The sequence below is a fragment of the Mercenaria mercenaria genome, chromosome 4, assembly GCF_021730395.1.
Source record: "Mercenaria mercenaria strain notata chromosome 4, MADL_Memer_1, whole genome shotgun sequence".
NCBI lineage: Eukaryota > Metazoa > Mollusca > Bivalvia > Venerida > Veneridae > Mercenaria > Mercenaria mercenaria.
The window spans coordinates 15,675,091-15,692,529 of record NC_069364.1 but is presented as its reverse complement, the minus strand read 5'-3'; the positions used below and the strand labels follow the sequence as shown (position 1 = coordinate 15,692,529).

Below are 17,439 nucleotides of genomic sequence, written 5' to 3'. Positions count from 1 at the left end.
GGTCATTTTCAAGCAGCAACAACTCATACTGCATTCTGCAACACTAATTTGTAATACCTATTGCCACAAATGTTTTGTAAGAACAGCCATTTTAAGCTTGACTAAAGAAAAAATAGAGCTATTGCACTTGTCCCGGCGTCGGTGTCGCCGTTGGTTAAAGTTTTTGATAATGTCAAATATCTCCGTTACTATCAAAGCTATTGACTTGAAACTTAACAAGAGCTGTCAGTGGACAGCGCGCTCGACTATTCTCAGTGCTTGATAGTATAATATAAGCTATGAGTAAAACATTACAATAAGCATATTCTAAGGGGTCCTGATGGTAAACAAGTATGCAAAATATCAAAGCAATATCTCATTGGACTTTGAAAATATTTGGGGTGGTACGCAAACTTTAACATTACAATAAGCATATTCTAAGTCAAAAAGGGGCCATAATTCAGTCAAAATGCTTGATAGAGTTGCCTCCTCCTTTTTACAGACTGGGGTCATGATGGTAAATAAGTATGCAAAATATCAAAGCAATATCTCAATGGACTTTGAAAATATTTGGGGTGGTACGCAAACTTTAACATTACAATAAGCATATTCTAAGTCAAAAAGGGGCCATAATTCAGTCAAAATGCTTGATAGAGTTGCCTCCTCCTTTTTACAGACTGGGGTCATGATGGTAAATAAGTATGCAAAATATCAAAGCAATATCTCAATGGACTTATATTTGGGGTGGTACGCAAACTTTAACATTTGTGTGACGCTCACGGTAATGCTCACGCCGATGCAAGTAGGATAGCTCCCCTATTCTTCGAATAGTCGAGCTAAAAATAGTTATTTACTATCAAAGCCTACACCAGGAGAAATAATCCCCATAACTCTGATTTGAATTTTGACAGAGTTATGTTTTTGTTTAAAGTTTTATAAAGGTTTTACTGGCAAAGCTCTAATTTAGAGTCAAGCACTAAGAAAAGTCGAGCCTGCTGTCTTACGGACAGCTCGTGTATTGGATCTTGTTTGCATCAGTTTTTATATCTTTGTCCCCATCAGTAGCTTTGAAACTACTTTAGGAAACTATGGATGACATGTGTCTAACACTCTGGTGAACCCACATACTTTCAATATATGGTGGTGTGTACTTATTTAATATTATCAATGCAAGACAAAGTAAACTTTCATATTACCTTAACCTGGGAGTGAGTCATTGTTGGAGGTTGGGGGAGAGTGGAATAAAATCCAAAAACTTCAGGCACAAAACTTCACTTGCTGAATAACAATCCTCCATTACATGACTCCAGGTCAAATACCTTTTTCAGATGTACAAGACATAAATTTGGACTCCCGGACGGACTTGTGTACCGAAGCAAATCTAAGTGCCTCCACACACAACCTCCCCACTCCCCCTTTTCTTGAACATGCAAAAAGAATCTTATAATATGCACATCTCTTGAGAGTGAAGCTTCCTACGTAGTTTTGCTGCATTCCCATGTGTGGTTGCTGAAGAATATTTTGAATAAGAAATTGTGCAACAATATACTTATCTTGAATAATCAAAGGGCAATAACTCGGTGAAGTCATCTAACTTGAACACGAAGACAATATGCGCATCAGCTCTTGGGAGTGAAGCTTCCTATTCAGTTTAACCGAATGCCAGCAAGTGGTTGCTGAAAAATACTCCCCACAAGAATTGCGCGACAAGACTCGCACAAGGGCGGACGATCGAAGCGAGTACTATATGCTTCCCCCTTTAGGGAGCCTATAAATCACTGGAGAATGTGGCTGTCTCTCAGACCTCGCTCTTATTCATGATGTCATTGTTCTGAAAATTATTTAACCACATAACTTGTCATAAAATACAATATAAACAACTTTTAAGTTTTATAGTTTCTTTATTTCTAGCACAAGATTCAGTATATGCTCGCATACACTTGGCGTTACCTTGTAAATGTCTATATACTGTAGCTTTCTATAATCTGCCTAAACCCACATCCTGAATAAGCCCTGCCTAAATAAATTGAGACAAACTCTCAGCCTTGTGAAAGAGACCTGAAGTGTTGGTTTCACTGCTTCTGTAAACCTTTTTTAACCAAACATGTGAGCTACATTGATTGAAGACAATTCTGTCATAAAGTACTACAAAGTTTCCAGAAACTAGACAATAGCCCTGTATTATTTTTGCAACATGAAAGTCTGATTCAACTTCAGACAAAAATTCCTGTTTTTATCCAGTTTGCAACTTCTTCAATTGCACTGTACCAATGCTGATTGCAATGAAAATGAGCTATGGTTACATGATCTAATAATTATTCACAAAATGTGTTGTAGCAAAGTAAGTCACAGATACACAATGTTGCTGATTCAGCATATAGAGCTTGCGTAATGATTTAATGATTCTAACGCTTAAATCTAGCTTCCAGTATGAAAACTATGTAATAGACGTGCAGATAACTACTGTTACATGTTGGTACTTGTTAAGTTACCACCAAGGAGAAGCCATGCTGTGCAAAGCTAATGTTTCAGAATTTCGTCTTTAACATTCACCACTGGGTATGTTGAAACTCCAGTCTGCATGATTTTTGTCCAGCGCATGTTTCTTATAAATGATAAAACATTTGCGAGGTTGTTGAAAGCAATCTGGGACATCACAGCTTCAAAAACGCAAAAAAGATAAAACTGCACAAGATTAATTTGAAATTCTATTACCACTGCTGAATATCAAGTAGCTTCTTCTAAGTTGATACTCAATTTATAAGTGCAACAGTTGAGATTTACATATTTAATAAATAACTAATTATTATATGGCAGTTATTCAGGCAGATATTGCATATATGACACAATTTTGTTATTTTATACATGATTTCTTGATTATTCTAGTGCAAACACAAACATCTAACAGTATTGCGTCAGTAACATATCTAAGATACGTGATATATAATAAAGTGGCTATTCACAGACGCATCACAGCACGTTTTCTGATGAGGAGTGACAACAAGGTTGTTTAACTGATCTCCGTTCTGACACGAAATTAAAGACGGGAAAGTCTGATGAATGTTCAGCATTCCCAAATTATTAACGAGATAATGTTCTTGCATGGTGAAAAAATATTTTACATATTGCTGCAAAGATGGGCAATATTTACTTCTAAGATACGAGACTTGTCTGAGATTAAACTGGAACTATCTGACCAGGCAGCCTTAAGCACTGTATACTGAACAAACTTGCTAAGACAAGCAAAAATATCAATAAGATTTGAAACTTGTTTAGTTTGTGTCCTAAGTGAAGTTCCTGTATTATGTATGGTATATGTACTAGGTATTTTTACCCACTGTATAAACTTTGCACTGTAACCTATTCAAATCTTAAACCTGTTGTAAAATGAACTTCAATATAGCTGCTTTTAAAGATCAGTTAAACATGATTACATTTTGTCGTTGACACTCAAAACTACATATATATCTATAAATATTATACAAAACAAATAAAACTATCTACAAAATTATGTATAAAAATCTGGATTAGACTAGATCTGAATTACAACAACAGAAGCATTTGTACAACAAATAGCTAAGTCCACGTTCTCTCACACATCCATAAACAATACATTTTTGAAAAGTTTCAGAAGTATTGGAAGAATCTGCTTGTAATACAGGTTTTTGTTCTTAGAAACTGTCCCAACAATTCTGAAAAATAGGCAGCAGTTGCAACTACATGTAACAATGAATATATATTGGTTTGGCAGACTTAAAACAGTTGACGATTTTTTAAAATGATAAAAGGTGGAAAATAATCTTTATAATTCATTATCTCAATCAGTGCTAACACTTTAAATGTATTTCAGAACTCTGCACTATGTAAACAATAGTTTATACTGTTGATACCCTGCTACAGCAAATTAGATATTTTCAGTCACTGAATTCATTAAATTAAGACCTCAATTTGAAAAACGACACTAGGAATGATATATATATATATTATCTTTCTCTCTCGGAATTTCAAACCTACAGCTTTTAACTATTAATATACCTACAACTTGTAGCTATATCAATAGCTTTTAACTGTAACTATACCTACAGGATTTCCCTATAAATATACAAACATCTTTCAACAAATTTTTTTTACAATAATCCCAACACATTAAAATCTTGATTTGTTTGTTTTGGGTTTAACGCCGTTTTTCAACAGTATTTCAGTCATGTAACGGCGGGCAGTTAACCTAACCAGTGTTCCTGGGTTCTGTACCAGTACAAACCTGTTCTCCGCAAGTAACTAAAATCTTGAATATGAATACGTCAATGCTACTGTGATCAATTTGACATGGCAATATGACAGTGGATTTCTAGTTCATGTGACAACACTATAGCACTTGCATAAAACAAACTTTATGTACATGATAGCGTAATGACTTGTTTTTGATATACAAAATTCTAACGTTTTTCTTTCCTCAAAAATTTGTTTACACCTAAATATATTATTAATGATATGGGAATGTATCGTGACTAGTCTAAACATTGGTCTACATTAATCTGTGAATTTTCTGTTTGGATTGCGTCCGAACAGCATTGTTCTAAGATCAGGAACCATCTGTTGGCTCATAAGGTCAAGACGACTTTCTAATGTGTTCTCTACTACAAACTTGTAATTCTGAGCCATCAACTCTACCCCTCCAGATCTGAAACACATTTAACAGTTGATAAAATACTGCACAAAATGTTGCCAACAGTTTTACCACAAAATGCAAAGCTTTTCAAATTAAATTGAATATAATTTAACTAGACCTCCTTCAATAAAAAAAAATATTCTTCAATATAGTGCAACAATTCAGAATCCCTGTACATCGATTCTATTAAAATAAGAAGGTTTTCTTTTTGAATTCTGCAATGTTTTTAAGTTTTAAGGGATTCATTTAATGGTCACAGTCGTTATCCTTTTTATTTCAGAACATGTATATATCAAATCAAGAATTCAATGAAATGGTGACTTCTACCACTTTTTCCTAAATAGTTTCCCCGACCTACTACATTATGCCATAAATCTAGAGAAATTTCAATGCTATCATCTTTTTATGTCAGGACTATGGCAAACATTTAGGACATAACATTTGACATAACTTAAGAAAATATAATTATATTCTTTAATAAATTCAGCTGCATCACAAAGCAGTGTATATGAAATAATTAGTTTACACTAATATATTTTAGCTCGATTGTGATGAAAGCTTCAAGCTTATTTGAACCACTCGCAAGTCTGCTTCCTGGAAAAACCAGCACTGGTGTCATATGAGCAGGCGTGGTCATGACCCCAGAGGTGGCTCCAACCCATAATCCCCGGGTTCAGCGGCCAACACCTTAACCACTAGACCACCGCTCCCCAGAAATAATTCACCCTTAATATGAAACAATCAAATTTTAGTGTTGCAGTGACTACAACAAATAAAGAAGACTTACACATCAGATGGGAGGAAATTGTCAGTATCTACATTAATTTTTACGTCTTTCTTTCCCTTTGTAGCATTCCTGTATGTCTCCACAGCTGCTGGCCATGCATCCTGTAACAAGCATATTGAGAACATATCTATAACATTTTATATTTATATGACTTTAAAGGCCATTTCAATATAATACATTATGAAGGAAATCTCATATGGCAGAAATGCAGACATCCTGGTAACCTATAAATCAACAGGAAATTAACCTTTAGCAATCTAGAATTTCTAAAATGGACTGGTCTATCATTTAATTTGGGCAGTAACCATTTATTATTCAAAGGGGTGTTCAATGAAAATTTACTGACTGAAAAGCAAACAGTGCAGACCATGATCAGCTTGCATGGATGTGCTGGCTGATCTTGGTCTGCACTGGTTGCAAAGGCAAAATCACTTGCCGCCAGCAGGCTCAATGTTAAACTGAACATGAACTGACAAACTAATTGTTCTGCTACAGCATAAAAATGAGCACAAATGCTACTACCATTAGACCTCTAGAATATTTTGGTGTTCTATGCAGTAATTTTTCTTTTCTGAACCAATCAGTATGATGATAAATAGGGTCATGTACCTGAGATTAATCCACCTATGACAAAAGCAGTAATTTTTTGTTTATATTGTGTACTTGAGACTGTGCCGCCTATGATACAAGTTATAGCTTTTCCATGTCATGTACCTGAAATTAGCCTCCTATGGTCCCAGTGTTAGCTTTTTTTATGTCATGTACTAAAGACTTATTTGAACAGGCTTCAAGGCTTTTCACTATAATTAAGCTTATATAAATAGGTATCATCAGAACAAATGCAAACCTGAGTCATTCACTACAAGAAAGGACAGTCTCTCGCTAAGTTAGGAGTATTAAGAAATGAAGAGAGAATAGTTTTAAAGGTAGATACGCACCCTGACTAGATCAATATCTTGCTGTCTGCATTTGATGGTAACCTCTGGCTCCAACAACTGGAACAGCCCCTGTAAAACAAAATAGTTGTTGGTAATTATCTGACAATAACTGACAGAGACAGTGTTTTGTAAAATTCAGAACTATAGCCTTATTAAAAAAATGTGGAAACTTAACTTGAAGCTTTTGTTGCTACTATATTAGAAAAATTCATCAGACATGTTCAGCATTCATACATACTTAACAAATTTACTGTGGCAAATTCCTAATAGTCAAAATATTTGGTACTGTCAAAACAATGTAACAATCCTTGAAATTAGTGAATTCTATTTCTATTTTTAAATCAGAAATTTTATTCAAAACTGAATGAGCACCATTACAAGCACAGTCTATTTGAATGACTACAGATTTAATGTATCACATATCTATCAAACAAACATTTGGAGACTTTGTGATCCTCAATGTTTTATTTTATAGGCCAGCACATGTCTAACAAGTAACCGAGAATTGCAGTGGCAATACAGAAGTCCCCTACCGGTGGCCTTTACCTTTAACCAACAAGCATTGATCATGTGTTGACATACTGTATCATCATGGGGAACATTTGTGTGTAGCACGAAGATAATCCATCAATGCATATAGAAGTTATGGAACAGAAACAATTTTTACTTGACCTTCAATAGTGATCTTGACCTTTGACCTACAAGCATAAGTCATGTACATGCATAATCTACATATTGCCCTCTACTTATAAACAAAGTTTTATGAACCTAGCTTGAATACTTTTTGAGTAATTACAGGATCCAGATCTGCAGGCGGACGGACAGATGGATGGACAGATGTACAGATGGAGGGCATTCCTATACTCCCCTCCGGTAACACTGGTAGGAGACTAATAATGCAAATAATGTCAGAGACTGAAAATTAGATCTGTTTGTTTATCAACAGAGAACAAGAGCTGTTTGTTACCTTGACAGTCTGTAGGAGGCAAGTGGTTATGTCATGGTTTCTTAAGCTTTGACCTTGTCCAGTGACTAAATGATCTCAAATCAACTGTGTCATGTACTGACTAAAAGCAACCATCCTATGAAGATTGACAGCCAAAGCTTCTTTAATTATTCAGCAAAAATGTTTTTGTGTATAAATGTTACTGTGAAATTTAAATCTGACCTACTGACCATCAAAACAATACAGGTCATCTACAGACCAAACTAATTATCCTATGAAGTTTGACAAGTGTTAGTTATTAAGTGGAAAATATTTTCTATCTGCAGGTAACCATGACCTTGACCTCTGACCTGTAAAATAATAAGGGTTATCTACTTACCACAGGCAATCATCCTATAAAGTTTGACCATAGTGAGACCAAGCATTCTCTGTAGGCTAATGGACGGACTGACCAACAATGAGCAAAACAATAATACTTCCTTGTCTACAAGGGTGGGTAAAATAAACAAGAGCTGTCCGTAAGGCAGTGTGCTCCACTATTCGGCGATTTGACAGTAAAATAAATATATGTCTCAATAAGAGACCTTTACTTTAAAAGGAAGATACATCAAGGGGCATAATTCTGTCAAGAACACAAATCAGAGTTACTGGGAATGTAACCACACATGCAGATGATGATGGTAAGGATATATTTTGAGTTTCAAGTCATTATCTTACATAGTACCAAAGTTATGTCCAGAAAACGAAGCTTGTTAAAAAACTTAAGTATGAAATGGGGTTATGGGGATTGTTACCACACATGCAGATGATGATGATAAAGATACATTTTAAGTTTCAAGTCTTTATCTTATATTGCATTAAAGTTATATCCAGAAAGCGTGGATTGCAAAAAAAACGTTAAGTACAAAAGGGGCATAATTCTGTCAAAAATACAATTAGAGTTATGGGGTTTGTAACCACACATGTAGATGATGATTATAAAGAAATATTTTTAATTTCAAGTCATTATCTTTTTAAGTACCAAAGATATGTCTATAAACAAAGCTTCTGAAAAAATTTAACATGAAAATAATTCCAAGTATAACAACTTTGTGACCTTGACCTTGGGTATAATGGGCCCAGCCCCTGCACATACTTTGTTTGTATGCTGGACAATGTTTACATGAACTTACAGTAAGATATAAGCAAAAGTAACAAAGATATGACAAAAAAACAAAGGTTGCCGAAAAACTTCAACCTTAAAAATAATCTAAGTATAACAACTTGGTGACCTTGACCTTGGGTATAATGGGCCCAGCCCCTGTATATACTTTGTTTGTATACTGGACAATGTTTAATAAAGTTACAGTAAAATATAAGCAACAGTAACAAAGATATGACAGAAGAACAAAGGTTGCCGAAAAACTTTAACCTTAAAAATAACCTAAGTATAACAACTTGGTGACCTTGACCTTGGGTATAATGGACTCAGCCCCTACACATACTTTGTTTGTATTCTGGACAATGTTTATGTGAAGTTACAGTAAGATATAAGCAATAGTAACAAAGATATGACAGAAAAACAAAGGTTGCCGAAAAACTTTAACCAAGAAAGGTCACGCGGAAGCGAGTAGAATAGCCCCCCTATTCTCCGAATAGTGGAGCTAAAAATACTAACAAAACAGCATTTTTTTTTAATTCACTTGCATTACCCACAGGCGCTTGAAGCTCTATCAATAAATATATGCATTACCATATCCCACCCACCTAATATACTATGAAATAGTACAGGATCTCTTTCAGAGATCTACGATCTCTTCAAGAGATCTACATTTAACCTGCACATATATTTCGTTGAAAGAGTTTCAAGCACCTGTGCATTACCTGAGCTATAAGTCCCTCCAGCAACTTCTGGTACTTGGCTTTGTCAGATGTTATTTTTCCAAGCTGTTTCCTTGCATCTTCAATCAATGTCTAAAAATAAAATTGGATTTTTCTGGTATTGAAAAACATAAAGACTGTCTGCCCCCTCAAACAGGCCAATCAACTGACTGATCCCAATGCATTCTCAACATTACCACTTGTTTATTAAAAACTTACATGCATTTACTCACAGACTAATTTCTTCTCTCTTTTTTAATTTCAATTTGTATTATTCTCTTTTAGAGATATGAAGTGAAAATTGCTGCATTAAAAATTACCAACAAATATATCTAAATATTATGGTGAAATATCCTGCTTTTAAACTGATTATTTCTCTATAACTTATAAAAGTATCAGCCGGAATAAAACTTAAGTTAGGCCATAGTTTGCCAAAATGAGAAAAATGCATTTTCTAATAAAAAGTAATGGTGTTTGAAATTTTTACCTTTAAATGATCCTCCCGGGCTTTCAGTACACGTAACCTAGCCTGGTTTAGTAAGTTGGAGTTCTGACTGAAATTATATTATGATTATATACATGTAATTGTTGTCTTTCTTATTAATAACTTTTCTAAGAACACTATATTGGACACTTACGATTCAGAGAACGAAATCTTCTATTTTTGTTTTTATTGGGTTTAATGCTGTTTTTTACAGTATTTTAGATACATATGGTGGCACTTATTCACTTAACATAATCAATGTGGCTAGATTCCTTCACAAACAAGACTATATTAACCTGAATTCCCATAAGTAAATGACAACTTCCCCACAAGAATAAGAGGAGGAGGAAGACCAATGTATTACCTTCAGCCAATCATTCAAAATCTTCAACTTTCGGAGTAAAAGTCTTGTATTCTGCCTATCAAGACAAGTTTCTTCTGTTTTTGGAAAACCTTGTAGCAGTCAACTACTGACATACCAGAAAGGTAGAATAAATGCTAAATACTGGTTAGACTTACATTTTCTTCTGAAGTTCCACTTGCTTTTCCTTGCGTTCATAGTACTCCATTATCTTTACTCTCTGCTGCTGTACCAGTCGCCCCTTTTCAATATTAAATTCCTCTTCAGCCTTGAAAAGTTGCACAAAAATACATAAATCATTAATATGAAAATGCTGACTTTATCTATGAATCTGACTGACAGCGTGACCCCTGAATCAAATGCTACTTTTTGTTCGTTTATATGGATGTAAACCACATTGGGACTTCTTGCCAAGAATTCTTGGATAATTTGCAAGAAGTCCCAATGTGGTTTATAGCCATATAAATGCACAAAAGCATTCAATTCTACGCCCACATTTAATTTTAATTCACCTTCCAATACAAAATACACTTCCTGGTTTTTATTTGAAATATTGTTTATTCCAGTAAAAAATCATAATGTTGTGTCGATTGGATTTTGATCTTTACTGAAAAAAAAAGAGATGAAGCTATAATTTAATGCCTTTTTTTTTGAAATTTTGGCATCAAATTCTGAAAGAATTTTTCCAATGACGCCATATGTTCATGTTGTTTGTATAATGTTAGACTGTGTGTGCAATCTCATGGAAAGGGCCGACCTTGATATTAATAATTATAACACAAATATTGTTTATACGAAAATAAACACTTTTTTCCTTCCATACAAAATGTAAAGGGAATATAAATATAAATACATTAAAAAGGTTTGTGCTTCTTTAGGCAAACAATGTTGACACTTATATTCACTGATAAAAAGTTACAACAATTTCCTTGTGAAATGTATTCATTTTGAGTGCAATTATTTCATACTATCTAACGTCAGTAAAAACACCTACCTTAGCATCAATTTCTTCTGCCTTTTCATTTGCTTCTTGCTCAATAAAAGCCATCATATGCTTGATCTGTAAAATAAAGAAAGCATCAGTCTTGTCAAAGTTCAAACAAAAATGTATATTACATTTACCAGACCATTTAATATACCCTGCTCAAATTCTAACAAGAGGGCCATAATGGCCCTATATCGCTCACCTGTTATCATTGCACTTAAGGACAAGAAACTGAAGAAATTTAACCAAGAAGAAAAATAAAATCAAGTGACCCCTGGGGTGGGGTCAATTTTGACCCCTAGTGTCATGATTTAAACAAATTTGTAGAGGTCCACTAGGCAATGGCAGGGCCCACACTGGGCTGAAAAAAGTTGGAGCCACCTTTTTTCTCGGGAACTGTAGTGAGGGTGCTGGAGAGGTTTCCCTTCCCGTGGCGCGTTGAAAATTTTCGTAACTTCCCATAAGCAAATGGTGATATTCTAGCTATATAGGGGGACTTTTGAATGAAAGTGGGTATACCTCTAAAGCAAGTTTTGTATTTTAAAAAGTTGTTGGATGTTTGAAGCAACCTGTCTGAAATATTTTTCCATTACAGCTTCTTTTTGTTGTGGGCCTACTATGTAAATGCATGACCCGGGGGCTGTGTTTTTGGTGCTCTGTGCTTCCGAGAAATCTACCCTGATACAGGATTACATTTCAAATCCATTCCTAACTTTTAAAGACATTCAAAAAACTTGGCAAACACCTTTACTAATTACTTACTAAGATCACAGACACGGGTCCAGTGTATTTTTTTTTGCAGGAATTATTTTCATTTAAAATGCAAATCTATAAATATACATGTATAAGAAACAAATACTAATGTGCCTCATATCTAAGATAAACTCTGCCTGACCTTACATGAACAGCTGGAAGTCAGAGATGTAACCATGGGCTGGAATACCTAATCATTGACAGATCTTATATAATCTAAATGGCCAGTGTGAATGGATAGAGGAAGAATAAGAACTACTTGATCATTGATAATTCATCCGCATTGTCCATGAATGGGACTACTTTGTGTAGCACATGAACATCCTTCCTTTGGATGTGATTTGGAATCAAATAAAGATACTACATGATTGTCAGAAATACACTTAACTTTGGTAGCGGGATAAATCCCGCAACCAAAAAATCATCAAACCATTCATTATTTTGCCGATTTATTTATTAATTATTTGATCCATGGAAACTAAAGGCATCAATCATTTAATCTGCCGTAATGACAACAAAACAAAAAGATTATTTTAACCCGATAATCGGTTGCTAATTGATTGCAAATTGCATCTTCTCGCGTGTCAAGATGTTAATTACACATTGTTATATGTAAAAGCACAGGAGTCTGAAATTCTATCAATAAGACCATAGAAGTCTTTCTTTACAAAAAATACCCCCTATATATATAAAATAAACACAGGGGGTATTTTTTTGTAAAGATAGACTTCTATGGTCTTATTGATAGAATTTCAGACTCCTGTTGTAAAAGTAAACGCAGACTGGGTAGTACTATCCCGAAATAAGTTAATTTTATAAGGTAAGATTATCGGAACCAGTCAACTGTTTTTAACATAATTTCTTGGAGGTTACGATTTAGAACGTCTGAAACAAAATGGCGGTCCAAATTACGAACGTTTTTTCATTTTCGCCACTCGCGATTTTTCTTCGCCACTTTCATCGCAGATTCGCCAAATGGCTCGAGTGGCGAACGACAGCGTGGGCCCTGAATGCTACACGTGAAATATCTAAGCTCTAGGTCTTCTGGTTATTTTTAGAATTTTTTTTAAAAGATTTTCCTATGTAAAATCAAGTGAACCCTGGGGCGGGGTCATGATTTGAACAAATTTTGTAGAGGTCAAATAGGCAATGCTACATGTCAAATCAAATATCTAAGCTCTAGGCCTTCTGGTTTATTTTTAGAAAATTTTTGAAGATTTTTCTATGTACAATCAAGTAACCCCATGGGGCGGGGTCAATTTGACCCCGGAGGTCATGGTTTGAAAACATTTTGTAGAAGTCTGCTAGGCAATGCTACATGTCAAATATCTAAGACCTAGGCCTTCTGGTTTAGTTTTAGAAAATTTTTGAAGATTTTCCTATGTAAAATAAAGTGACCCATGGGGCGGGGTCAATTTTGACCCGGGGGTCATGATCTGAATAAATTTTGTAGAGGTTCACTAGGCAATGCTACATGTCAAATATCTAAGCTCTAGGCCTTCTGGTTTATTTTTAGAAAATTTTTGAAGATTTTTCTATGTACAATCAAGTAACCCCGAGGGGCGGGGTCAATTTGACCCCTGAGGTCATGATTTGAAAACATTTTGTAGAAGTCTGCTAGGCAATGCTACATGTCAAATATCTAAGATCTAGGCCTTCTGGTTTAGTTTTTTGACCCCGGGGTCATGATTTGAACAAAACTTTAGAAGAGGTCCACTAGACAATGCTACATGTCAAATACCTAAGCTCTAGGGCTTCTGGTTTTTGAGAAGAAGATTTTTTAAGATTTTCCTATGTAAAATCAAGTGACCCCTGGGGCCGGGTCAATTTTGACCCCAAAGTCATGATTTGAACAAAATTGGTAGAGGTCCACTAGGCAATGCTTCACACCAAATATCAAAGCTCTACGGCTTCTGGTTTTTGAGAAGAAGATTTCTAAAGTTTTTCCTTTCTGTTGCCATGGCAACCAGAGTTCTGTATGGAATTCAATTCTTTGAACAATTTTGAAAGGGGGCCACCCAAGGATCATCCCTGTGAAGTTTGGTGTAATTCTGTCCAGTGGTTTTCAAGAAGAAGATTTTTTTAGAAATTGTTGACGGACGACGGACTACGCATGACGGACACCAAGTGGTCACAATAGCTCACCTTGTCACTTTGTGACAGGTGAGCTAAAAATGGATTGGTCCATCATTCAATTTAGGCACTAACAGTTATTTATCAAAGGGGTGTTCACTGAAAATTTACTGACTGGATAGCGAACAGAGCAGACTATGATCAGCCTGCATGGATGTGCAGGGGCTGATCTTGGTCTGCACTGGTCGGTCCATGCAGGCTGATCTTGGTGTGCACTGGTCGCAAAGGCAGAATCACTTGCCGCCAGCAGGCTGAAGGTTAATATGACATTACACATATGATGGTTTGTGACGTGTTTTTTCCTAATTCTACAGTATGTCATTCCTTCATTCATTTTCATTCGTTTTTTAATATGGATTGTGCTCATAAATTGTTGAATTTGTTTTACTTTTTGGGTAGAAAACGATGATTGCTTGAACTCGCTGTTAAAATTTCATATTATAACTCATGGGTAGATATTAAAGGACACCTTGTAATGTCCCACAGAGGTTCAAACTCCTGGAATACAAGGACAAATTAAACAAGAGTGCCAGACTGTCAAAAAAATACGCCCGTCATCGAACCTGGCCAAATTCAAGGGGCATAATCCAAGAGTGCCTGGGGCGATTTGGTTGATTATTGTAGTTAGCCAAGATATTATGCCCATAAACATTGCCAGCAAGTTTGGTGATGATCGAATGAAAACTGTTTGACATGGAGAGCGGACAAGGCCAAACTCGTTGTTTTTCCAGTAATTCAAGGGCCATAATCCAAGAGTGCCTGGGGCGACTTGGCTGGTTATAAAACCTGGCTGAGAAATTATGCCAACAAACATTGTCAGCAAGTTTGGTGAAGATCAGATGAAAACTGTTTGACTTATAGAGCGGGCAAGGCTAAATTCGCAGTTTTTTTGAGTAATTCAAGGGCCATAATCCAAGAATGCCTGAGGCAATTTGGCTGGTTATCAAACTTGGCCAAGATATTATGCCCACAAACATTGTCAGCAAGTTTGGTGAAGATCGGATTAAAACTGTTTGACTTAAAGACCGGACAAGGCTAAATTTGCAGTTTTTCGAGTAATTCAAGGGCCATGATCCAAGAGTGCCTTGGGCGATTTGGCTGGTTATTGAACTTGGCCAAGATATTATGCCCACAAACATTGTCAGCAAGTTTGTGAAGATTGGATGCAAACTGTTTGAGGAACTTTGACTTAGAGAGCGGACAAGGCTAAATTCGTTGTTTTTCCAGTAATTCAAGGGCCATGATCCAAGAGTGCCTGGGGCGATTTGGCTGGTTATCGAACTTGGTTGAGATATTATGCCCACAAACATTGTCAGCAAGTTTTGTGAAGATCGGATGAAAACTGTTTGGCTTAGAGAGTGGACATGCTTTGGACACCGCCCGCCCGCCTTGTGTGTTCACATAATACGCCCCGCTCTTTCAGTGACAGGTGTATAAAAATGGAGGGGGTGAAATAAACCATGTATGTAGTACTGTAGAGTAGAGTAGATGTGTGCACTCATGCTTCCTTGCTACTGAGCTAGTTTTTAAAGCGATATGGTAGAGTGTCTAACGACAGTGTGAGAGGCTGAAGTATTTTCAGCCTGTTACATTTACAAAACAGTAATAATGGCAACTTTAAAACAAATAATCTAAGCTTTTCCCAGCAATTACCATATAATTATGATATACACCAGTAATAGGGGATAAAAATCCCCCCACCCCCTGAGACAGTAACCGAGTAACGTCTGTATATAGTTATTCGTCTTTGTTGTCTACATTATACCTAGGCAATTTTTTCGATGCCAGACTTCCAGTTTCGTTTCATGTACAGTCTGCAGATTGGTTGTCTGCATGAGTAACAGAGCACCCCAAATCAGTCACAGAAATTCGTAAACTGTACTAACATGTTTCTTTTATTTCTTTTTTTGATTTGAAAATGTATATGCAACTGAAAAATAACTTTTTTAAACAGGAAGGCGCGGAGTGCAAACAAAACAAGAGCACCGCCTTGCGGGTGCTGACGCTCATCTGATTTATTTTGTATAATAGAAATATTGTCCTACCCATGATTTTCTAAGTCTAAAAAGGGCCATCACTCTTGCAAAAAGCAGAATAGAGTTATGTTTCTTGATGTACAGTGTCCACTTATGATGGTGAAAAACTGTTGCAAGTTTTAAAGCAATAGCTTTGATAGTTTATGAGAAAAGTTGACTTAAACATAATATTCAACCAAGAAAATGATTTTTCTAAGTCCAAAAGGGGCAATAATTATTGCAAAAAGCAGGATGGAGTTATGTTGCTTGCTGTACAGGGTCAGCTTATGATGGTGAACAAGAGTTGCAAGTTTTAAAGCAATAGCTTTGATAGTTTAAGAGAAAAAGTTGACCTAAACATAAAACTTAACCAAGAAATCTGATATTTTCTAAGTCCAAAAGGGGCCATAAATCTTGCAAAAGGCAGGATGGAGTTATGTATCTTGCTGTACAGGGTCAGCTTATGATGGTGAACAAGTGTTGCAAGTTTTAAAGGAATAGCTTTGATAGTTTAGGATAAAAGCTGACCTAAACATAAAACTTAACCAAGAAAACTGATTTTCTAAGTCCAAAAGGGGCAATAATTCTTGCAAAAAGCAAGATGGAGTTATGTTTCTTGATGTACAGGGTCTGCTTATGATGGTGAACAAGTATTCCAAGTTTCAAAGCAAAAGCTTTGATAGTTTAGGAGAAAAGTTGACCTAAACATAAAACTTAACCAAGAAATCTGATATTTTCTAACTACAAAAGGGGCCATAAATCTTGCAAAAAGCAAGATGGAGTTATGTTTCTTGCTATACAGGGTCAGCTTATGATGGTGAACAAGTATTCCAAGTTTCAAAGCAATAGCTTTGATAGTTTAGGAGAAAAGCTGACCTAAACATAAAACTTAACCAGGCAACGCCGACGCCGACAACCGCTCAAGTGATGACAATAACTCATCATTTTTTTTTCAAAAAATCAGATGAGCTAAAAAGAAAATCCTAAAGCCAGTAAGAGAACTTGGCAAATGACATCACTGTGACACTGGCTTCCCGTAAATTTTGCAAAGTATGATATTCGCTGAACAGGTACGATGACACTTAATGTAAACTCTGCTGTTTCAAGTGAATAGGTTCTCGCGAATTTTCACTTTCTTTTCAGGGTTTGTTTTTTTACTTGGAGTGGAAGAGGCCAAGGCCTGTGATTTGGGGAAAAAATAGCTCGGTATTTGGGGAAAGGGGAATAAAAAACCTGATGACAAGTAGCGATTTGGGCAAGTTCTACTGAGCCTGAGGACTGTCTGGACATATATTTTGATAAATTATTTCACACAGTGCCTGGAAAGCATATTTAGTATTTTCTATAATGTTTTATGCCATAAGGTCATTCTTCTAAAGAACAGCATATATTTACCTGCTTCTGCACATCTTGATCGCTAAGTGCCATGTTGATTTACTGGAATATGTAAAAAAAGGGTAAAATAAATCTAGGAATTGCAATGACCAGTTAACCGGAAGTTGTTATTCTCGTGATGTTTAATCAATGAC

General features: G+C 35.7%; 1 protein-coding gene across 1 annotated transcript; it reads right to left on the bottom strand.

The window, feature by feature from the left end:
• Nucleotides 1-1,860: 1,860 nt before the first annotated feature.
• Nucleotides 1,861-17,433, bottom strand: LOC123551064 (V-type proton ATPase subunit E-like). Its single transcript, XM_045339724.2, has 8 exons — nucleotides 17,306-17,433; nucleotides 11,019-11,084; nucleotides 10,183-10,292; nucleotides 9,667-9,733; nucleotides 9,183-9,272; nucleotides 6,374-6,442; nucleotides 5,436-5,536; nucleotides 1,861-4,660 (listed from the first exon to the last, which is right to left on the bottom strand). The coding sequence occupies exons 1-8, from the start codon at nucleotides 17,336-17,338 to the stop codon at nucleotides 4,510-4,512; spliced, it is 687 nt and encodes a 228-aa protein (XP_045195659.1). The 5' UTR covers nucleotides 17,339-17,433; the 3' UTR covers nucleotides 1,861-4,509.
• Between the last annotated feature and the right edge of the window lie 6 nt (nucleotides 17,434-17,439).

Excerpts from the sequence above, each read along its gene's own strand:
- LOC123551064 (XM_045339724.2), bottom strand. The coding sequence starts at position 17,338 with ATGGCACTTAGCGATCAAGATGTGCAGAAGCAG. Across the intron at positions 10,293-11,018 it reads CAGAAGAAATTGATGCTAAG|GCTGAAGAGGAATTTAATAT; the intron begins GTAGGTGTTTTT and ends CAACTTTTCAAG. Across the intron at positions 5,537-6,373 it reads AAGATATTGATCTAGTCAGG|GATGCATGGCCAGCAGCTGT; the intron begins GTGCGTATCTAC and ends TGCTTGTTACAG.